Source organism: Mixophyes fleayi, chromosome 1 (genome assembly GCF_038048845.1).
Source record: "Mixophyes fleayi isolate aMixFle1 chromosome 1, aMixFle1.hap1, whole genome shotgun sequence".
Taxonomy (NCBI): domain Eukaryota; kingdom Metazoa; phylum Chordata; class Amphibia; order Anura; family Limnodynastidae; genus Mixophyes; species Mixophyes fleayi.
Window position 1 is genome coordinate 373,820,598 of NC_134402.1, and position 25,086 is coordinate 373,845,683.

Here is a 25,086-nt window from a genome sequence, read left to right on the forward strand (position 1 = left end):
ATATAGGAGAAGTACAGGCAGACCTGTTCCTGCCGAAACAAGATCTGCAGAAAACAAGGGGAGTGGTTGGGAGAAGTGGAGCAGGGAGAATTCAGCCAGACAGCTTGGCAGGGAGATGGCCGGTATATTCATCCAGCTGCTGGGATGAAAGCAGAGGTGAATAGATATGGAAATGTTCCTGTAACAGTGGGTTATTAGAAAATTGCGAAATGGTCTATTACTCCTGGAATCCTACCAACCATATCGTTGTTGACCACTGACACCATACTGGTTAAAATCCTGGCCATGACCTTCAATAAAGTAATTACGTATAATGTGCTCACAAACCAGAGAGGGTCCATATAGAGAAAATCCACTAGTGCCAACCTGAGGAGGTCTTCACACATCTTCATCATGAATAGGATTAGGGAGCCAGAATTGTTTCACTGGAGGATTCCAAAGCATTTGTGTCTGTTGAATGGAGGTTGCTTTGGGAAATTATGCACAAATGTGGCTTCGGTGAAGGCATTATAAGATGGTCACACCTATTGTATATCGCTCTAGTTGTGATTGTGGGCATGGATCCCTTCCTATTGGAGAGATGCATGGGTCAAGGGTATGCCTTATCCCCAGCACTATTTGTGCTTGCAGTAGAGCTACTGGCCTGTAGAATGAGGAAGAATCGGCACAGTAGAGGATTGTAGGTGGGTGGAAGGGTGGATAAATTAGCCCTATACTTCTCTGTGGGCTGGGCAGCATTGAGGCCTAAATTAGACTAAGTTACCTGCAAACACTAACACTCACTAATTTCAGACAATATTGTTATGCTGAACAATTATGCTGCTTATGATCTTGAGTCGGTGCGATACCTGGGACAGTCTAGTAATTACACAAGCAGATCACGGTCATTCACTACTTCAGTCCCTTCTGTTCGGATCGTGCCATAGAAGCTCTACTCCACTCCTTAGACTGGCTAAAAAAAAAGTTTTGGGGTTCTATATAGGTATAAGGAATTAACAGTGGTCAGTTATACCTTAAGACTGCATATGAGGTGCCTAATCCCATGTTTCATCAATTAGAATTTAGACATGTCATTAATGTCGAAACTGTGTACTCAGGAGCAGTACCGGTGCCAAATGGTACTTCCAGGGAGCTGGAGCCCCTAAACTAATATCTTTCTCATACACCTTTCAAAAGGTTGAAGTAAGTGACAAATGAGAAAAATACACAGAGGACTGCGAACCATAATAGGGCACTCTCAGTGTGAGGGACTGGCAGGGAGTTTTAGGCTCACCTCGTAAAGCCATGACCTGTGTTACATTCCGTTATTCATACTTCATAGGGTCTAACTAACTCCTGTCAGGCTGTTGTTGACCTAGTGAACTTTAAGTAAAGATGCTCGAAACAGCATGCAAATTGGCCAATTGTTGTACTATTTTGGGAAACAATGTGTTCAACTTTAGATTCAATCAGAAAAAAAAGAAAATTTGATAAAGTCGAACAGTTTTGACTATGTTCAAGCCAGTTTAAGCATCTGAAAACCAGCTTCAGCATATTCAATGTGTGAACATCCTTGACATGTTTGAGATTACATGGATATTTATTTTTTTAACAGTTTTTAGTGGTAGGGTACACTGTTTAAAAGCAAAAAAACAACATGTTCAAATAATTATATAAAATTATTTAGTGTTTACAAATATTTAAAATACTAATTTTAACACAAACCATGAATTGCAAACACAGGCTGCAAATTTCGACCATCTCCTACAATCTATAACTGCCCTAAATGCAGGGTAGGTATGGGTTATATTTGCATCTAATAATGAGAAGCTCTGCAAGTTTAGAGTTTCTTTAACAAACTACATTAGAGCTAATGTACATATTAGAGCTAATGTACATATACGTTAGATATCAAATAGATCATACTTGACAACTTTTTGCATGGAAAATGCACTACATTCAAGGAACATAAAGAGGACACATATGTCACCAATGTCTTAGCAAAGGCAATCATTGTCTTATCATTGTTAACCCCTGCGGAGATCCAGGACCTACATAAAAGCACGTGGCTTTACAGTAGTGGGTATATAATCATAAGAGATATATATATATATATATATATATATATATATATATATATATATCTCTATACACACACACATATACATACATATACACAACATATTACAACATTGCTCCTGTAGAGTACAACAAACATTGGTTATGACATAATTTTACTGCCTACTACCAGGTCCTAAGTGTACAAAAATGGATAGATTTAGGCAATGAATCAATGGAGCATGAATGTGTCATGTATACTGGTTACAATTGCATGATTAAATATGAACAAATGTTGTCATTATGGATGACTTTCAATGGGCTGTAAATACCTGAATGTTTAGGTGTGTAATTCAACCTACTATTGACGTACTGCTTTGTAGTATGTATATAACATTTTACACTCTAGTCCATGCTTCTCTACCCACTTAGCCTGTTTGAAACATTCATATGAATTGGAGGTTACGAAGGAGGGGACTCGATACCCACATTTTTTTCAAACAGGTCAAACAGAAAAAGGGGACCTATCATGGACCCAGACTAATCTGGTGAATGGAGCGTGGAAGTCAAATAAGTGTTTTTTTTATTTTATCTCATGGGACTCGTGCTTTCATTTACAGTATATATTTTGTCAGTTGGGCATGTCTTTAACAAATTATAAAGTGAATATGAATTGACAAAATATAATAAACCAGATCCACGCTTACATTTGACTATATCAAAAAGTAATATTGTTTAAGGAAAATGGAATATCTTACCCACAACTCTCTGCCTTGGGCAGTGATGGCAAATGGCGAACATTAAGAAAATCGAGAAATATTTTGGGGAGTTCTTCATTTTCATATATTACAGTCTGAAACAAACAAAAAAATATATTTTACAATATAATTGGCCCATCACTTTGCCTATTTGATGTTTCAGTAATCTCAGTGGAATTAAATATAAACATAAAATTAAAGGAACATTTGATCATAATTATCATGTCTTTCTTCACAGTAAAATATTAAACATTATGCTATAAAGATGAATGTAAAAAAGCAAAAAAGTATAGTAAGAGAAAAGACAAAAATAAAATAAACTGTTCCATTTCAGTAGTTGAGGCTATTTCATTGCTCAGCCTTGAAGGAATCCAATCCATCATTGCTGTGAGAAAGAGGAAATCTCCTGTGGTTTCAGAGACTTACTCTGGTTTTATTAATGCAAGATTTAGGAAATGTTAACAATGTGAGTTGTTTGTTTAGTTTGACAGATCAGTCTACGATGCACTGACCACATCTATAGTATATTTGAGAATGACAAAGGACAGGCCACCAATCTCATTGTCATGCTGTTCACAACTAAGCTTTGATATTTATCTAACATTAAGGCATTCACCGCGATATTGTGTGATATTATGAACGTGGCCATGTAACTTTTTGAGCCAGATAAGAAAAGAAAGTAAATGGCAAATAAAATCCCAAGAACATTGATTTACACAACTGCTAAACCTCCGGATAGGCAGCAAAACAGTTAATGAGATGTGAAATTAAAATATATTTAAATGAAGTAAGCTCAGAATGAACTATTACAGCTCAGTGAGCTATTTTTATAACTCATATTCCTGTGTTTGAAGAATAGATACAATAAAATACTGTCTCATCGTTCTCATCTGTATATGGTACACTGTTACCATAAACACAAATTTGTAAAAAAAAAAACAATACTTGTATATAATTATATTTATCTTTATATGTATTGTGGTATTTACATGTTGCTGTGTGTTCCAGTGACAAGTCCACATTAATAGTTATGTACATAATACAAACAGATGATCGTTCCATCCATCAGCAACATTTTGCTACACTGGAGCATGGTGAACGCAGTCTGAACAGATCTTTCATAGAGACCATTACGTTCAATAGAAAAATCACCTGTAATTACACACTGGCTATTTTTCTAGTGCAGAATGGACCTTGTGCACAGCTTTTAGCATTTTCTTGGTTTGTCCTGCCAGTGATGTAGCAAGGTGCTATAGTACCCAGAGATCGCACATGCCCATCCCTGTTGGTGTGCCATCAATAGGATTGTGGTTAGTATGCAAGGGAAGTGCATCAAGGAAGAAGTGCTAAGCCTCTCTTTAGCCTCCTCCCCCTCCAAACTCCCCTGTAGCTCACTTTCCACAGTCCCTCCAAAATCCATCAGCCCCACAAATCCCCCCTGATCTATTATTTATCACCCCCTCAGTCCAGTTATTCATCATCCTCTCCCTATCCCTCAATGCTTCTCTTGCCTTATAGAGGGCAGAGGAGCTGGAGTAGTCCAGGTTAAGTTGGGAGGGCACCGTGCAGTGATGGTCACTGCAGCAGCTTTCTTCATCACACCCCCACCCCAGTTATTCATCATCTCCCCTTCATCACCCCCCCCCCCCCCCAGTTATTCATCATCCCCTTACACTTCCTAGCCATTCTCTTGGGTTACATAGTAGAAGAGATGGGCAGAGGAGCTGGAGTAGTCCAGGTTAAGGTGGGAGAGTGCTGTGCAGTGATGAGGTCACTGCAGCAACTTCCTTCATCACACCCCCACCCTAGTGATTCATCATCTCCCATTCATCATCCCCTCACTATCCCTAGCCATTCTCTTGGAGCTGGAGTAGTCCCTACATATGACCACATGATGCATCAGCTCCCAGTCACAGAGAGGCAGTGATGAGATCATTGCAGAATCATGTGATCAGATGTTGGGACCACCAATGAAGGGAGTGAGCTGCTATCATATGCCACGTGTCCTAGAACTGATGTTGTCATATCTGCTCAGCTCTGGGTCAGACTCGCGATTGAGCAGTAAAATATGTTGGGGCCGGTGACTAGAGCAGCACCCTGAGCATGGGCTCCTGTTGCTATGCCCCTTGTGCATTGTATTTTCTACCGAGATTAATGGTCTTTATGAAAGATCCAGTCAACCTATGTTATGGTAAATGCAACCGTATAAGAAATTTATATATACACACAAACATACATACACATTCAGACAAATTGTATGCCATTATATGCAAAAGTAAAAGGGTTCTGCAGCTAACTAATAATGTTTAAATGCAGGCCCTTAAGACTTCTATTCAAGTTTTTTTTAGTTGCTATGTGCCCTTCCTGGGATAAAAAGATAAAATATCTCATTTGTATTCTACGCATACAGTTCTACAAAGGAGATAACTATTCTATTTGTATTGCACAAATTCCACTGTGTCTCATATTCTCCCTACCTTATAATTCTCACAAAACTGTGCTCCCAATAGACACAATTGATTGGCTGCATATGTTTCAGCTTTGACAACCCAGGCATTTAATTGTCAGTTATCTCTTCTTCTTCAGTGGCTGAAATACAGTCACAAAATAACAGAGGGACTTGTTCTGCTTTAACCTTAGCTAGCTGCCATCATGCAGTGGAAAACAGTGTTAAAATATCACAGAATCACTCTGTGCTGCAGAAGAAGACGTGTAAAGAGCATAATGATTTCCCTTGAGTTCGCTTTTTAGAAAATTGTCAACAGAGCCAGCAGAAACGGTGACAAGTCTTCTGAGGGAATGCTGGGAAATCGAACAATGGCATTCTAGTTAGAGCCAAGCCTACTCATCAGCCAATTATAACTGTAACGGAACATCGTGCTGAAAACTTCAACAAGACCATTTCGCTAACCTTTTGAGATTTCTGAGCAAGGTTTCTACAGAGCATGGAGTAACATCTGATCAAAATGAAACATTTCCTTCCACTTAGTCTTTTTACAGACATTTGTGAAGTGTTACCTTATAAGTGGTGAGCAAGTTAAGAAAGAGGGCAAGGACTCGAGTCTATGCTCCATCTGTGGTCTTGTGAAGGCAGTTACCTCTTGCAAGAGAGATGTACGACAGCATTAATTCCAGACACAAGGAAATTGAAACACCTTTTGGAATTTTGTGCAGAGTATAATGCAGTCTTGTATTACTGCAATGATCATGCCTATGTTTCTTCTCAATATAGTTAAAAATAATCATACAGATATATTAATATATTTTATATACTCTGTCTTCTCCCACCAACATTCCCAAATCACTTAAACCTACCACATGTTTTAGATCTTTCAAAATGTCTGTCTTTCAGCACCATAGACATGATGGTAATGTTATTATTATTATAATCATCATTTATTTGTTAGGGGCCACAAGGTTTCCGCAGCGCCGTACATAGTACAGACAGTAGACCATACAGGGTGACATAGTACAGAACAATAAACACAAAGTACCAATACTTCAGAAACTCCAGGCAGACATATGAGTAAAGACGGAGCAGAAGAACAGGTATGGAGACAGGAGGGGAGAGGGGCCCTGCTCATACGAGCTCACATCCTAAGGGAGGGTAAACAAAATCAGGCACAAAAGGGAGCCAATGAAGCCAGGGGGAGGGAGAAGAGGGGAGAACGAGCAGAGGAGATGAGGGTTAATTGGATGGTTGGTAGGCTTTGAGGAACAGGTGAGTTTTAAGTGCCCGTTTGAAGGAGCCCAGATTGGGTGAGAGACGGATGGAGCGAGGGAGGTCATTTCAGTGAAGGGGGCAGCTCGGGAGAAGTCTTGGATTCTGGAGTGGGAAGAGGTAATCAGTTTACCTGTAGTTTAATCTATAGTTAATATTAACTTATAGTTTAATGCCTTTTGACCATATTAAACGACAACTGAATATAATGTATCCAGCACACACAGCTAGCCAGCATTATAAATGATTGACACAAAGCATACTGAAAGCCATTCACACAAGTGTGGCTCACATGTTAATCTCAGCATTATCTGGGTCATGTATAATAATGCTGGACTGTAAGCATGGCTGCAAGAGGAAGCCTCAGTGGCTTTGAAAGAAGGGTGAATGTTGGGACACGCTTTATAACAAATGATTAAAGAAACTCAGAGGGGATATAGATGGGTTGCAGTGCATTAACCTCCCCCCACACCAGGTGGTGCAGTGAGAGTTCAGTGGGGCAAAAGACTACCGAGCAGTGAAAGTGATCATATGAATAATCCTTCACAGTCTGCTCAATAAACAGATGAGTTCATGGGTGGCACACACACCTCAAGAATTCTACAGCAGTGAGTTCTTGTTCGCAACAGTGAAGGATTCTTGTGGTTCTGTAATGTTATAGGGTGCGCTGGTCAAGGTTTGGGTGCGGTTATTCTCGTAGATGGCAAGATCAATGTTAATCTCTACCAGGTTTAGTATGAGCCAGTTCAAGTCAAGCAGAGTATCTGTGTTTACAAGGTCTATTGTTCAATTAAACAAGCATAACTAAAGAATATACATAAAAAAATAACAGTTTCAACTCCCATCAAAAATATCCAACAAACATTGACATTTTGTAAAAGAGTCAATACAATGTTTGTTTTTATATGTAGAAAGAGGTATGAGCTGTAGGTTAGTCTAACACTGCACACTTGGATATTTACATCTGTTTCTGCCCTTTAGAATTGTAGCAATTTGTCACCATTATAGCACTCTCCCTACAATCCCCTTGTACGTTAAATGGATAGCTCTCTACAATGCACTTTTCACTCTAAATGAGCACAGCAATGTTCTCAGTATGATGGATCTGTTTCTTTTGTGTCCCCCTGAATGCTGTTAACAGGGCTAGTCTCTGATAAAGGCTAACTGGTATGAATTGCTGCTTCTATCAGCATCCGTCTTTCAAACACCACAGGGATCATTTAAACATCACAATCACAAGGCAAAGCAGCAGTTCACTGCAAAACGAGGTTCAACATGCAGTGTGACTTACAGCTTTGGCAGGGTAGCAGTGGCTTTGTACACATCTGTACATAGAACTGGAAGCACACCAACACTGACTGCAAAGGGATATCTCAATATGTATCAGTTGTCTTTATAGATCAATAATAATCATTCCAAGATTCTATAGCTACACATACAGTACATAATAATAAGTGCCCCAATGCCTTTTACTGATAAAACTGGCCCAAAAAGGTACAGGGAATAGAATACTCAATCTATACAGCAGAAACCATCACAAATTATTACACACCCTGGGGACAGAACGTTTCAAGTCACATTATTCAAAACATGGAAATCATCGTTCTGAAATTACATTAAAAAGAACAAAATAAAGAAAAAGCTTTCAAGGCAAAACTTTGTCTGCAAAGTCGACTTGCAGAATCTGCTACGTGATACATTTACCCCCTGGTCTGTAAAATCACACCACCACCTATTTAAATATTGGTATGTCGGTGAGATACGAGAACCACTCTTCTAGTGTTATAGAAGTAATGGGCACACTAGGTGTAACCTTCTGGTGTTTGCCTTTGGCTGCTCTGGATCACTATCAATGCAGGACCAGCAAATATCTATGTTCTTGAGCCAATATCTGGCAGACCACATTAGTTTATCCTCCTCTTGCTCACTGGATCTTCTCTTAGAAAGGTCGCTGCTTTATTCTGAGGGTATCAACAAGGATCAAAGTAGCAAGAATGTTAGTGACAGGAACTAGTCCCAGCTATCTGTTCTGGAGTTACCCTATCACTGCTGAATGCACAAGACTAAGCACATGGGTGAGCCTGCCTGCCTGCTTAGTAGGATCCTCCATGGCTGCTGATTAAGGGAAGAATGTGGTAACTGTAAGACAAAAACTTTCTGGTAATCTAAGCAAAACTTTCTGGAAAGCTGATAAGGAGACTGGTAATCACACATGTACTCTCAGTTGTGCTTAACTCCCTCGCTGCCTACTACAAATGCAGGACTGGACTTTATAATAATAGACATTTGCCAGGATATGCTCTTTTAACTTGCACATGTCTTATCTCCAAATGCTATGCTAAAATCTTACATAAATAGGTAAACGTTTAAATAAACTTATACTAAATAAAGGCGTGTTAGTAGGCATTCATTGTGCATATTTCTCAGTTACTGCGTTTTCTATGACAGGACAAACTATGCTAAAGCTGGTGCACCAAGAGGTTTCTGGAATTCTAAATAAAAATAAACGGCTCGTTGGCATACAGTGCTGGACGAGTACACAGCGCTGGACGAGTACACAGTGCTGGACGAGTACACAGCGCTGGACGAGTACACAGACCCCAATACCGGTTTACTTTTCAGCATACTTTGAATGTGATCATTGATTCTGATCTCACAGCACCGGCTACATTCACATACTAGCGCACGGTAATATACACTATGCTAAAAATGATGCATGCGAAATATTACTTGTATAGAGGTGGCATACTGGCATCAGGATCAATGATTGTGAAGCCCAAGTGTCATCCAAGCCCACCTCATGCAGGGAAAAAAGCAACGTTTAGATGTGAACCAGGCCAATAGGTTTCCAGCTGCAAAAAAACAGGATCCTTATGGATAAAGCCAAATACATGGGAGCCATACAAATTTCATATGGTGGTCATAATAAAAATTAGGATATTTTATGGTATAGCCCAATTATCACCTTAGTAATAGCATAAAGATAGTTATCTGAAGCAAGTGGCCCCTTTATAATAGTGAAACACGGGTTGAAATAAGAAAATACAATGATTAAGAATATTTCAATATAATAATGGTAACACTAAATTACTTTAGTACTTTTCATATATTTGAAAATGTAAAGACATTGGACAGCCTAGATTTGTGATCTACTGTATAAGTCAGGGAGGACTCTCACATTCTTACTTGCCTGTTAGGATATGTAACACATTTATCAAAAGTAAAACTGAATTTGGCATTGATCTAGAACAGTGGTGCACAACACCCCGCACCCCCCACCTAGAGCGAGACCCCAGGTGTCTGTGTGACAGTTTCCAATAGAATGTATTGCATAGTATCTACAAATATCACAGTGTTCAGTGCATATGGTCATACACCCTCATATTTCAGTAAACATCAAGATTATTATTATTATTAATTATTATTATTAGCGGGATAAAAAAAAAAGGGTTCGATTGAAAACTGTAAAATGTATTTGTAAGGAGAACATAATGTTCAACTTGACAGACACCTTAAAACATGACAGTAAAAATAAATCTGTCATTAGGTGGTCACCATGAAAAGGTCAAACAGAATGCAAATAACCCGGTAAGGAACGACCTCATCGTCTTGTAACATCTCTATGTGTTTCTATAGCTCCGGAGCTCTGCTCCCCAAACTGAGGTCTTTACAGACAGGAGGAGCAGGCGTACTGCATGCTGCTCTGGGAGAGGGGAGCAGATCAATAGCAGCTGAATGCCATCTGCTTCGGCCAGCAAAACAGCACCAAAAGTGTAACCCATGCATCTTCCTTTATTGAAAGGTTATTTTTATGCAAGTAAACAATTCATCGTCTCCTTGCACGCTTGATGCTCATTTACCACTTTTGATCAATAAAATATGCAAAACAACAAAAAAAAAATTGAATCCTAAGAGTAGTTGTGATGCCAGGGTGAAAGGTAATCAATAGCAGGCCTGTTCAGTAGGGCAAATCGTGGGGTTACTGCTTGTAAGGAACTGTGCGTCCCTGCTTTTCTGTCAGGGTCCATTTAAATGTAATACTTTTCTAAAGTAACAAACTTACTCAAATTAACCAAGATCCGTCCGTGTTACTGTTCACTAAGATTAGGCTGTACACAAGCTCTATATTCTAGGGATATTCTAGGGATGAAATACACAGGGAGTCGGAGCGCAGGATTTTCCAGCAGGTCTTACTTGGCGTTCTGCAAGTGGCAGCCATTCCATTCTTGCTGGAGCGTGGATTTCTCTACTAGAACAGCGTACAATGATAAATTGCATCAGCAAATAAAGATTCTATTATTGAACTTACATTTATTTAAACGCAATTACTTTGCTTATTAAGCTCCACTTACATTATTCTTTAGTGATTTAAATGTCTTCCATGCAGTTTTTCTCAAATGTGACCACAAATTACAACAAAAGTCATGCGCTGCTGCATATTTCTGTGACACACAGGTCACAGTGCTTATTTTAAGGGTCTTTAAAGATCGTTTACGAACTGAGAAAATGTTTTTCCGTTTGCACATTTGCCTATTTGGCCACTTAGCGCATTGCAAGGTGCACTTTCCAGTCCTTGGTGTATCCACCCAAGATGTGCTTGGTAAAAGTTTAATATCAAAGTCCAACCTGTTATTATTGCCACTTTAAGACCACCCATTTTGTTTATTTCAGATTTTTTTCCCTCCTAAAATACTGATCAGTTTAGCTCAATTTATGTCATGAGAGTGATGGGACAGGGGGGGGGGATTTTATTTTTTTTTACTAAACTGCGGCTTTGAAAAAGTGGAGATGTTGCCTATATCAACAAATCACATTCTATTTAGCATTTATTTAGTACATTCCATAAAATGACAGCCAGAACCCGATTGGTTGCTAGAGGCAACATCTCCACTTTTTCAAACACACAGCTTGATAAATTTACCCCAGGACTATCTGCATTTCATGTGTCACTTGCGTGCTTAAAAGTCTGATTTTTGTAAACTATGTTGGATCCGCAATCCTACAAAAGTGTAGATTTATCTTCTGAGAACGTGCACTAAGTGGACAATTAGGTGCATTTGTGCACCATGAAACTGAAAGTCTGGATGTTTGGAACTTTTGGAAATGAACTTTACTGACTACAGAGTTTATGTGACAGACTGATCTGACAAAGCACTCCCAGGACTTCACTGCATCTTTCTAGCACCAGCTGTGGATCTTTGTTTGTTTGTTCAATTAATAACAGAGGCAAATGCAAAAACCCTCCATTCTTCCACAGAATTTCTAAATGATAGCTTAGATTGGTAAATAACACTTCAAAAAGGTGAGATTCAATTTGGCGCAAGGTGTCTCCGAAACATCCGCGGAGACATCTCATGCCGATGTTATGGTAGGAATCTCCATTCATTTTTGAGCGGATATTCTAGCAATAATTGTCTGCAATGGGCGCAGTTGGACATCGCAGTGATGTCGTGGATGGGATTGAATTTCCCCCTTTTTTTTTAAACTGTACACCAATGTCATAAAAGGCATAATATATACTTTTTCACCACATATAAGCATTGTACAATGATACCTATCTTTTATAATTTGTATTCGAGGTGTTAGGCACGCACATGATAGGGGCATGGTCACATCAACTTGGTGGTGTGCTCATCACTTCAGAAACTCTGTGCCGCCACCAGCCCCCTCACTTAAAAATACCCCTTGCAGCAAGAGCTGCACTAGCCCAGAACTGGAAATCACCTCTAATTCCAGCACTCCCTAAAATTATTAACAAGATCCAACATAGCTACAAAATGGAAACCATAGGTTTTAATCTGTCTACAGGGGCTTCCTCCCCGCTTGTTAAGTGGTTTATATGGTATGAGTACTTTATGGATCATAGTTCATTCTCTGATCCGTGAGTACGGTGGAATGGTTTTTGAGTTAAGTTGGGGACTTGGGCTAGACCCACTGGTACACTTTCTATAACCGGATAGTCTCTTGTCTTGTTCCCCCTCCCCCCCCTTTATCCATCTGTTTTACTTGTCTGTTCTCTTTGCCGTCTTCGGCTTATGTACACTGGGTCATAAGATGTGTTGTGGTCTGTACCAATGTTTTTTCTTATTTTTATTTACTTGTTTGATTGTTTATCTAAGCAGTGTGGATTGTTCAATATAACGGATCTGCTGTATGTACTCTGCAACCACTGCTATGTTTGTAATATGCTTTTCTAAAAAATTCAATAGAAACCTTTCGAGTTAAAAAAATAAATAATACCCCTTGAATGTCATACACGGCATTAAAATGGCACCGGTCCACAGGGCACATCTCCAAAACGTCCTGGAATTGGGACAAAAGCCCTAATCTGCAGGACAGTCTCCTGAAATCAGGACTGTCCTGTCTAAATCAGGACAGCTGTGAGGTATGCACAATCCTCAACCACTTTACATAGTATATGCAGCATAACAAAGGAACAGCCTATGTAAGACACAAATTATGGAAATCATAAATAAGGTAACCTAGTTTGTACACACAGAGAAAAAAAAAAAAAAGGAAAAACACTGTGCCTGTACCCTTAGGTGGAAAATAGGCATAAACCATTAGGGGAAAGTAAAGAACAAAACAAAAAAACACACACGATGCCAGCCTGCGACTCCAGAAATAACAAATCAAAAGAACAAAGCACAGCAATAAACACCGGCCTGTGACCCCAGAACGAGAATTACAACAGAATGTGATGCCACTGTAATCCCAGCAGGGGCACTGGTCGGCATACCTGGCAACTGTTCTAATTTAGGCGGGACAGTCCTGATTTGAGGGTTCTGTGCCGCCATCACGATTGGACAGCTTTGTCCCACTGGTGGGAAATTTGAGGTATTGTCTGTTCACTGCTGCTCTGCATCTTTGATAAAGTCATAACAAATGACAAAACATGTCAGCTGAGATTATATTCACTACATCACGATAGGGTCTACTAAACAGGATGCGATTTATACGACATCGATATATATGATATCATTGCTGTATCATTAAAGTGACTCCACATGATCGTTTGTTAACTATGTTAAACAGACTCTGGATTTTCATGGAGAAACAATGATTAGGAACTCACCCCTGAGCGGTGTGGATATCAAGGGGAACATTTCTCCTAAACCGCTACCTCCCCTTGGATCAGTGAGATTGTTCTACACTTTTTGTTCCCTAATTGAGAAGAGTTCACATTTAACTACTGATGACTGAGCTTTGCATTAACAGCATTTAAAAACATTGGAATTACAATATGAAGCATAATTAATTAATCGTCACACACAGTTTTACCAAGTGAACTGGTCACTCACTTTGGGAAACAAATGTCATTTGCTTATCTACATGAACAACATATGATTTGGATATAAGCACTTCTTTTTGAGTTTTCTATGTGGCAGATTTGATATTGCATGAACTTAACTCTTCCTGTTTTTACTGGAGACCCATGGCTCATTTATTATGATATTAACCTCTATATGTTGAATATGTTTTTATTGTGGCTTACAATCTATGTTATTTGAATCTATTTAACCTAAAAAAAAGAAATTCCCTCAAATAAATTAGTTACATCATTTTACACAGTACGCTTTTCTTTTGCTGGGTTTAATATATTCGTAAATTTTAATTATATTGAGTGAGCCCTTTGCCGTCCCTTTCTTATGGTGCTGTGAGGGCTAAATGCTGGGATCCGACCTGAATTGTCTCACTAAATAATAATCTCATTCTTTCACTTTCAGGCAAAATTAAGCCAGAAAGGCCCCGATCCACCATCAGCTGATGTGAACTTTTGGAACCTGCATCAGATCACTGTAATGTGCCCTTGTTAGAAAGTGAAGACAGTTGTTCTAATATGTATTCTATGTTAAATGAGGTATTTTCCCCTTAGTGTCTGTTGAATGGTTTCCTGAATGAGCTGTACAGTCATGGCCAAAAGTTTTGAGAATGACACCAGTATTGGTTTTCACAAAGTTTGCTGCTTCACTGCTATTAGATCTTTTTGTTAGATGTTGCTATGGTACACTGAAGTAAAATTTCAAGCATTTCATAAGTCTCAAAGGCTTTTATTGACAATCACAAGTATATGCAAAGAGTGAATATTTGCAGTGTTGACCTTTTTTTTTTTTTTTTTTGAAGACCTCTGCAATTCGCCCTGGCATGCTGTCAATCAACGTCTGGGCCACATACAGACTGAGGGCTGCCCATTCTTGTCTAATCAATGCTTGGAGTTTGTCAGAATTTGTGGGTTTGTGTTTGTCTACCCGCCTCTTGAGGACTGACCACAAGTTCTCAATGGGATTAAGGTCTGGGGAGTTTCCTGGCCATGGACCCAAAATTTCTATGCCAAGCCACCTCGTTATCACTTTTGCCTTATGGCAAGGTGCTCCATCATTCTGGAAAAGGCATTGTTTATCACCAAACTGTTCTTGGATGGTTGGGAGAAGTTGCTCTCAGAGGATGTTTTGGTATCATTCTTTATTCATGGCTGTGTTCTTAGCCAAGGGAGTGGGATCACTTACAATTTTGCCTGAGAAGCAACCCCACACATAAATGGTCTCAGGATGCTTTACTGTTGACATGAGACAGGACTGATGGTAGCGCTCACCTTACCTTCTCCGGACAAGCGTTTTTCCAGATGCCCCAAACAATCTGAAAAGTGGATTCATCAGAGAAAATGACTTTACCCCAGTCCTCAGCAGTCCAATTCCTGTACCTATTGCAGAATACCAGTCTGTCCCTGATGTTTTTCCTCGAGAGAAGTGGCTTCTTTCTTGGCCTTCTTGACACCAAGCCATCCTCCAAAAGTCTTTGCCTCACTGTGCATGCAGATGCAATCAGACCTGCCTGCTGCCATTCCTGAGCAAGCTCTACACTGGCGGTACCCCGATCCCGCAGCTGAATCAACTATAGGAGACAGTCCTGGTGCTTGCTGGACATTCTTGGGTGCCCTGAAGCCCTCTTCACAACTATTGAACCTCTCTCCTTGAAGTTCTTGATCCGATAAATGGTTGATTTATCTGCAATTTTACTAGCAGTAATATCCTTGCCTGTGAAGCCCTTTTTGTGCAAAGCAATGATGACTGCACGTGTTTCCTTGCAGGTAACCATGGTTAACAGAGGAAGAACAATGATTTCAAGCACCACCCTCCTTTTAAAGCCTCCAGTCTGTTATTCTAACTCAATCAGCATGACAGAGTGAACTCCAGCCTTGTCCTCATCAACAATCTCACTGTTAACAAGAGAATCACTGACCTGATGTCAACTGGTCCTTTTATGGGACAGCTGAAATGCAGTGTAAATGTTGATTTTAGGATAACGTTGATTGCCATGGCAAAGAGGGACTTTGATGTGAATTGCAATTCATCTGATAACTCTTCATGACATTCCGGAGTATGTGCAAATTGCCATCATAAACACTGAGGCAGCAGACTTTGTGAAAAATAATGTGTGTGTCATTCTCAAAACGTTTGGCCATGACTATACAAAGATGTTACTTCCTGCCTGAATGTTAAATGTTATATTCTTAGTTCCAGGCTAAGCAGTGCAAGTCTGGTTATCCAGTGTCCACGAACAAACTTTCCACTGTGCATAAAAACACTGAACATTTGGACCCTTGGAGACGCTACAATGCTATTCAGCAATTCCATGTATTTTCTTATAAAAAATAGTGCAATTATGTAAAAGCAGGTACATGCAATCACAAAAATCATTTGCATCATTATTTAGCATTTTTGTGGTTTGTAAAAAAGCCCTACACTTGGGCAAGGATCCTAGGTGCCAAGACAGTGCCCCGGAATGGGGGGTTTCCCTCTTAAATCAGGACAGTTGGAAGTTTGCATTAAATGTTCCATTTAATGTAAATTCAGAACAAACTGGCATTAGTTCCTAGAGAATTGAATAGGCTGCATTCACATGACTATAAAATAATTTAGTGCTTCCACTCTTTACAGTGGCAACATCCAAGAGCAAGGTATAAGTGCAATGTGGAGAGGTGGAAAAGCCTTTACAGCTGCACAGTGCAAAAACGTAACTTCACATCAGAGTCTCCTTTTCTCCAAAAATAATGCTCAGCTTAACCTCAAACAGCATGTTCATGAGAGTGTGGGAACAAGGGGACTGTTTATTGTTAGGTGGTCTTGTGAAGCTTTTTATTACTTGAAGTTTGCTTGGAAATGTAAAACTACGGCACCCTTATCTCTGAATCCTGCAGCAGTTATATATCGGTAAAATGTTCTATCTGACTAGCCTTGAAATGACTCATCTAATAAGATTAATACATTCAGCAATAGCATTCTTCATCAGGGCCATAACGAGGGTGGTGTGACCACCCAGATCGCAATCCAGTGTGAGTGCACTGCCCACCATGTGCCCATAGTGTAGACTAGGTGCATATGAATGTGCTTGGCAGCAAAACACTATAGGATGCCAGTCTCCCTGTACAGGGGAGTGAGGACTGTAGAAAAATGATGGGTGTGGAGAGGTCGGTAGAAAGAACAAAGAGGTGATAGAGGGGCTGGAGAAAATGGAGGGTGAGATGTGTCATGGGGGAGGGGTGTTGGAGGTGTAGAGAGGTTGCTGCAAAGAGCATGGGGGCATAAAGGGCTGGAGAAAACAAGGGGGGATTTTCTTTGTGGTACATAAATACATGCTGCATAAATATTATAAAATATAATAAGGAATTAAATAGAACTGTAAGAAACTATAAGAACTATAAGAAATAAATTGGTAATATAGTCAAGTAGGCAGTGATGTCTTTATTAGCAATAATGGTCTCTATCAAATTGGAGAAAAGGGAGAATTTGCAAACTATTAATTTTATTTTGGAGTCTGTGGTGAAATAGGTCTTTTTATCAAATGGGAATGATTAATGTATTGTTCGGCTAACGGGGGGATATTTCTGTTTATTAAATGGGAAGGTTATTAATTTACTGTTGGGGCTGCCAGTGGTGGGGGAATATGTTGGTTTATTAAATGGGCATGCTATTTAACAGAAGTTTATTTATTAAATGGAAACACAATTTAATGTTGGGCTAGTTAGGGGGCAGGCCTAATTATTAAACATGTGTTGTATTAATAGGCATATTTATTAAATATGTATGCTACCAATTAAATTCTGGGGCCGACTGGGTGGAAGATGGCTTGTTTATTAAACAAAGCAAAAAAAAACAGATTTAATGACTGGTTAGTTTGCAGGGAGGGAGTCTTATATTGTTCACTCATTGCTCTGCTTTCCAGGAGGTGAATAATAAGTCTCTGTTTTCCAAACATGACCCAAACATTCCAGGATCCGGCCAAGCAGCAACTGAGTTTAAGAGACCAGCAGCAGCAGACAGTGGAAGCTACAAGAACAGGTAGAACAGTACAGCAGGGTTGGAGAACGGTCTTGTGCCTGTAGAGAGCTAGGCACGCTACCGTTGAGATCAGCATCCACTGGCAGCATTGAAGGGCCAGAGTTTTTTTCTTGCCCAAAGCACTGAAATATCCAGTTACGTCTGTTTATTATACACGCATTTTTGTGCCAATTAAAATTTATTGTAAAACCATGCACTGTTACAGTATTTTAAAAATCGAAAGAAAAATAATTTATTGCACTCCAACACACGTTGATGAGCCAGATGGCACATGGGTGAGGACGGTAAGTAAATGATCTGGTCAGAAGAAAGACTAATGTAAAGCCGTAGTTTCCCAGTGAAAGCCACAGCGATCGTGATACTGCTCTATAACAACGGCTTTGTTCTACAGCACGGCCATAAGTGATAAATGTACTGCTGTATTCACTGTCAAGCTAATCAATGCTGCCCAAGTCAAGTTAATCAATGCTGCCCAAGTTATTTTTTTTTTTATTTTAACCTAACTGTAATCTATAAAGTGAGCGACATTTTCTCTATTTCGATGACATCTTAGTTTACATGTAACAGGACTGCATTATCTACAGTACTTTCTTAAACCACAATACCAGAGAAACAACAATTACCTTGGTGACCAAATATTACAAAGCTTAAATTCAAGGAAAAGAAGGTTTCAGGAATCATGCTGTAATGTTGACAACACTTAACATAATTTACATAATAAGGCAACACCAGTGCTGGGCAGGAGCTTTTCTGCTGGGTACATGCAATACACATGAGGAAAATCACCGGTTATAATCATAATACAGTTCTAATTAGAAACATTCAATCAATTTTTATTATCAGCTGGGACACACACTGTTTGTCTTTGTCCTCCATTGTCAAGGTCTTCATTATTACAGTTGTCCACCACTGGTTGTCCTTATTTACAGTCTGCCCAACTCGTGCAGCAAATAAGAGAAAATCCCTCCCCTGAAACGATGCCACTAAGCAGAAGGCAACTGCGGCAGTTCGTATTGCAGGAGCACTTAATCCGGCCAGACTGATTAGGTAGATTAGATTCAAGTCTCATCTATGGAGTCAGACTGGGTGGATGGTTCTGCTGTGTAAAGTGCAGCAACTGATGTTTAGTAAATGGCTTAGTCTGGTTACTGGCTTCAGTGGAGGGACCACCAACTATCTGCCACACGAGGGGGACTGGAGCTAAAAAAAACGGCAGAGCTGACCATAAGTGGACAACCACTTTAATAATGACCTTCCTCTTGGGCCAGTCCGCAGGCCCTCAAACCAGTACATATCCCTATCAGTAGCAAACACTTGGGCTATTTATAAACCCCCCCCCCTGCCAGTCTAATGTCTGCAGAAGCCACAGCAAAGCCTTTTGAGAAGTTATAAGAGGATTTCTAAATCAGAAGCAATGTGGTATTATAACACGCAGCGCTCCTGCAAGAATTAAAACTAGAAGTTTCCTATATCTACTAAAGAGGCCACACTAGTGCTTGTTTTGTCACAGGGAAGAGAGCCAGAGCTCCCCCAGAAGGGCAGGAATTACATCTAGGGGTGTGCACCGGCCACTTTTGGTGTTTTGGGTTCTGATTAGCTTGAGGTTTTGGGTTCTGATTTGTTTTGCCAAAACACCCCACGAAAGGTTTTGGTTCTGGTTTTGGGTTCTGATTTTTTTTTAAAAAAGGCATAAAAAGTGCTAAAATCCATATTTTTGGTTTTTTTTCCCACTCCTACACTATTATTAACCTCAATAACATTCATTTCCACTAATTTCCACTCTATTCTGAACACCTCACACCTCACAATATTGTTTTTAGTCCAAAAGGTTGCACAGAGTCTAAGCTAAGCGACACAAGTGGGCGGCACAAACACGTGGCCCATCTAGGAGTGGCACTGCAGTGGCAGACAGGATGGCAGTTTGCAAGAGTTTGCTAGAGGAGCAAGATGGAATTGTCCTTGGGCCCTCCCACCCACCCTAATGTTGTTGAAATAGGACATTCGCACATTAACAAACCAATCAGGAACAGTGAACGTAGTTTAATCTCTGGTACGAATATTTCTGGACTGCAGGAACAGTGAACGTAGTTTAATCTCTGGTACTAATATTTCTGGACTGCAGGAACAGTGAACGTAGTTTAATCTCTGGTACTAATATTTCTGGACTGCCTAGTGAAGTGGAATCTCGACGGGATTTGGTACTGGGGACACAATACCTCCATCAACCGTCTAAATCCCACTCCACTGATGGCAGACACCAGACGCACGTTAACACCAACATAGCTGTTACAGCCGCAGTTATCCGCTTTGTCATAGGATGAGTACTGTCGTACTTCGTGCTCATGGCAAACGACTGTTGGACGGGCAACTGTTTGGTGAAAGACGTAGCGTTCTTACGACTTCCCCTCTGGGAAGATGACCGACTACCAGCAGCAACAGCAGCAGCGGCAGTAGTAGGAGTACCGCTGCAGGATCCTCCGGAAGAATCCCGGATTGAAGAGGACTCAGTCATGCCGGTGACATGGCCTGCAGGACTATCTCTGATGGAGCTTGTGGAGGAAGTTGACGAGGAGGGTGTTGGTGGTGTGTATACAACAGGACCAAGGGATTTAGGTGTCCCTGGACTGTTGACGGTCCTAGCCACAGGTCCTGAACTAAACACTGAATTATGAAGGTTCTTCAGGTGACGTATAAGGGAGAATGTCCCTAGGTGGCCAAGATCCTTACCCCTGCTTATTTGAGCTTTACATAAAGGTACATATGGCCATACATTTGTTGTCCGGATTGGGATAAAAATAACTCCAGACCGAAGAGGTGGATTTTTTGGTCTTGTGCCCAGGCATGACGATGGGCTTTTTCCTCCCATGGACAACAACTGTTTCCCCCCCTGGTGCCTCATTTAAGATAACCACATCAGCATCCTCCTCGTCAAGTTTCTCCTCAGTGCCAGCTACATCAATATCCTCCTCCTGGTGTACAACATTCACACCTTCATTAGCCAAATCTGTAACTGGACTGTGGGTGATCCTTCCAGCATATGCAGAGGGCGTGCTGCAAATGGTGGAAGGAGCCACCTCTTCCCGTACAGTGATGGGAAGTTCATGCTTCGCAACCACCAACACCCTTGGTCTCGTCTGGGGATTTGTGATGCCATCTCTTTAGAAGGCAGAGTTGTTTGCTGTGTTGTTGATGACAGCTTAAGTCTCTTAAATATTTTTAGAGGGGGGGGGAGGAGGAGGGCTTAGATCCTTGGGTGAAGCTGAACCACTAGTCATGAACACGTGTCGTAAATGGCATATTTGCAAGTTTACGTTTCTCCTCAGATGATTTCAATTTTCTTTTTTTGCTAATTTTAGTGAACTTTGGCTTTTTGGATTTTACATGCCCTCTACTAGGAGATTGGGCATCGCGCTTGGCAGACGACGTTGATGGCATTTCATCGTTTATGTCATGACTAGCGGCAGCAGCTTCAGTATTAGGAGGAAGTGGTTCTTGATCTTTCCCTACTTTATCCTCCAAATTTTGGTACTCCATTATATGCAGCACAAGAGAGCGTACCCCTAAACCACACACACTCGGCAAAGCCTTTACAAATTATCTGCGGCACAGGAGAGTACCACTGGACTGGAGTTATACAGCAGTACCTATTTTTTGGTACAACAGCAACAGTGAACGTAGTTTGAAATAGCAGTACCTATTTTTTGGTACAGCAGCAACAGTGAACGTAGTTTGAAATAGCAGTACCTAATTTTTGGTACAGCAGCAACAGTGAACGTAGTTTGAAATTGAAGTACCTATTTTTTGGTACAGCAGCAACAGTGAACGTAGTTTGAAATAGCAGTACCTAATTTTTGGTACAGCAGCAACAGTGAACGTAGTTTGAAATTGCAGTACCTATTTTTTGGTACAGCAGCAACAGTGAACGTATTTTTATATATTGCAGTACTAATATTTCTTGACTGCAGGAACAGTGAACCGATTCATATATTGCAATAGAAATTTTTATAGACTTTTTTTTATAGTTTAAATTATTTTTGTATTTTTTTATAATTTTTTTTTTTAAACTTCTTAATAATTTTTAAATAACAATGGCCTTAGCAGAACAGAGCACAGGACACAGCTCCACTGCAGGGGCAAACACAGGAGTTGTAGAGAGGGGTTTCCACACCACACTGCCAGTGGGCGTGACCAGCATGCATGGGAACGTGGTTATAATTTTAGACAGTGCTTGGCTGCTCTCCAACTCTTCCTATCCCCATAATATACATGGGCAATGTTGCGTGGACTACTGTTAGGTGCACGCAGCTCTCCCTTTTCAAGCAGAGCCTGTGTGAAGCGGGGACAAGGTCCAGCCACCTCAATTATACAGTGCCCCAAGCTTAGAGGGGGGTTTACAGGCACTAGGAAACCCCCCTCGGTTCGCCTATGCACTGGACTCAGCAGGACAGAGCACTGGACAAAGCACCACTAAACTGATCAGCAGGACAGAGCACAGGTTTTCCCAAATAACCACTGAAAATAACTAAGCAGGACAGGGTCTCCCAAACAACCTCCCTCTTCAGTGATCGCAGGCAGAATGAAGATGGCGGCCGCGAGCGGGAAATTTATGACATCTGAGTCTCGCGAGATCCGACGCGAGACTTGGATGTCATAGCCTCGTTTTGGATTGATTTGGCGGCCGGAAGTACCCGAACAGTGGTCGGATCCGCACTGTTCGGGTGGGCTCGGATTACCGAAATCCGAGCCCGCTCATCTTTACTTACATCTAAGTGTAATTGGTGCAGTGGACAAAGTGGTTTGGGGCATTTGTGGGTTTCTTATGTGTTAGCGACTGTGGCAAGAAGTTGCGGGTGAGGGCAGCTCAAACATATAGTTAGCAATGATCATGTTAACATTCAGATTTAATTCAAAAGTTGATATTTAGTGTAGGACTGGCCAGAATGTATTGCAATATGTGGATAATCTAGAATACAGCAGGAATTAGCTAGAACGGAGGTGGGCAACAGATGGCCCACGAGCCACCAGTGGCCTGCTGAGCATTCACCTGCAGCGCCCCAGCAGCCTGCTCACGATTTTATGCTCTGCTTAATAAGCAGAGAATGAGGCAGAAGAGGGGCAGTCAACTTGCTTGTCATGTGACCTGCTCTGTACAGTGCACGACATTCCCAGAGGAAGAGAAGGGAGCACAATCCCTGCAACCTCTGTGGAGCCCCTACGGAGGCTGGAAGGCCGCACATGTGGCTCATCACCTCTTCCATGTTATCCATCAATGAGCTGGAATAACATTTACAATGTATTTAGCGAGTGCAGAGGATCCCCTGTCAATTTCAGTTCTTTACATTCATTAAACACTTGTAGAGCACAATACTTAGTCACGTGAAATTGGAGGCTGGTGCTGACTTTTTTTTTTACTGGGAGATCATGAAGGGAAGGACTTTCGGCAACACAAATTGTGCCATTGCCCAGCAGATGGGGGGCAACGGTGGCATGCCTGAGGATGGTCTGTTGTTCTGGGATTCTGGGAGGAATCCTTGAAATTCTGGGAGTTCCAGCCAAATTCCAGCAAATAGGAAAGTATGGTAATTAGATACTTGCCAAATCTCACATTAGTTTTGCACCCCACTGGCAGCAAAATGATGCAATTCTGCACCCCCACAGTTGCATCACATCCCCTTACAGACATAAAAGCAGATAAGTATGAGTAGTTATTTGGTAGTACACTATAGGTTGCAAAGAGAGGGTTCATTGGGGACCCATCCAAATGACATGGTGACCAAACATGTTAAGAAAACCTTATCTACTAATAATAGAAGGCACAGAAAAGTGCAATCAGCATATGCAAGAGAACGGTCACAATGCAGCAGCTCTGTATGGTAAAAGATGTAAACAGTCAGAAAACGTGAGACAGCATGTGCTACCTCGAGCTGGGCTAAGAAACCTCATAACATTCGTTTGTGAACCAAAAGTTGGGAAATCATCATGTTCTTTCCATTATTTTGTTACAGCAACAGTTCTGAGGGAAAATGTAATTCAATAATGTTATTACATACGGAGAGCACCAACATATTCGGTAGTGATGTACAATGTTAGTGTTTTCACAGCTCTAGTAAAATTTATAGACCTGAAATGGTCAGAGATTTATTTTCTTTTGCAGATGTTGTGACAAAAAGGAAGATATTGTTGCTGGAAATATAAAAGGGTTTTTCAGTAGTGTCTCTCCTCCAAACACCTCCTATGCTCTCACAAGCAATTACAGACATATGAAATATGAATCGCTATTGATTTTCCTCTTTAGGTGTCACAGCGCTCCCTGTTTTACGCACTCAAGGCATTTATTTTGGCGGCCAAACTTGACATATTTTCACAAAATGAACTTAGTAATGTTACCAATACTTTGTCAAAAGGATTCTTCATTTTTTACTTCTTGACATTTTGGTCCTTGCACAGCTCTTCAGGGAGTGGGAGAACAGGATAAACACAGAGCCATGCAATTACTGATTAGACCAATCCTATTTACACAATCCTCGCCAACGTGGAGACTTGTGCTTCAAAACAGTGATGAACAATATGATATAAGTATATTAAATTTTCTTCTCTAAAAGGACAATGACAACTACTGTATGCATCATTTACAAAACTAACCCTGAAAACAACATGTTAAGTGTATTGAATTATCTTTTGGAGAGAAAATGGCTGCTGCTGGAGGCCAACTATTAATATAACCCCCAAAACATAAAAACTATAAAACACCTGTGTCAAAGGCGTTAGACTGATTTAGGAGGTCCTATAGCATTTACAGAAGGGAATAAAAAGGTTACTACAAAAAATATTTCAACTTCTCCTCCACAAATTGGGGCAAATCCTTTTTTGAGATTGTTAAAAATACCTTTGGTTTAAAATGTCTTTGAAAGCTTTTTTAGGCATCACCTGTTAAGCACAGCACAATATGAACAAGAGCACTGGCGTAAGTATTGGTGAGCCACTTAAGGCAAGATAAACAATGAACAGTGCCGACTATCACCAGTACACATGCAGTAATACTAGATTAATCAAAGAAGAGGGGTACACTTTCCGACTCATCTGTGCTGTAAGGTTCCCCTGCTAAATATCACAATCAAATGGAAGAGATCCCCTTAAATGAATCTGAAGAGCCATTCCAGCCCTGACACCGTATTTACCAATGTAGAAGGAGATTTTCTGATATGTATCAGCAGAAAGAAAACATCTGTCA

The 25,086-nt window shown here is 40.5% G+C and overlaps 1 protein-coding gene across 1 annotated transcript in view; it reads right to left on the reverse strand.

Annotated features, from left to right (window-relative positions):
• The window catches only part of SNX24 (sorting nexin 24), a 117,079-nt gene that overhangs the window by 17,541 nt on the left and 74,452 nt on the right, over positions 1–25,086 (reverse strand). Inside the window, exon 4 of the mRNA XM_075179153.1 lies at positions 2,796–2,890. Coding sequence (XP_075035254.1) covers positions 2,796–2,890 — 95 coding nt within the window. The remainder of the gene's footprint in view (positions 1–2,795; positions 2,891–25,086) is intronic.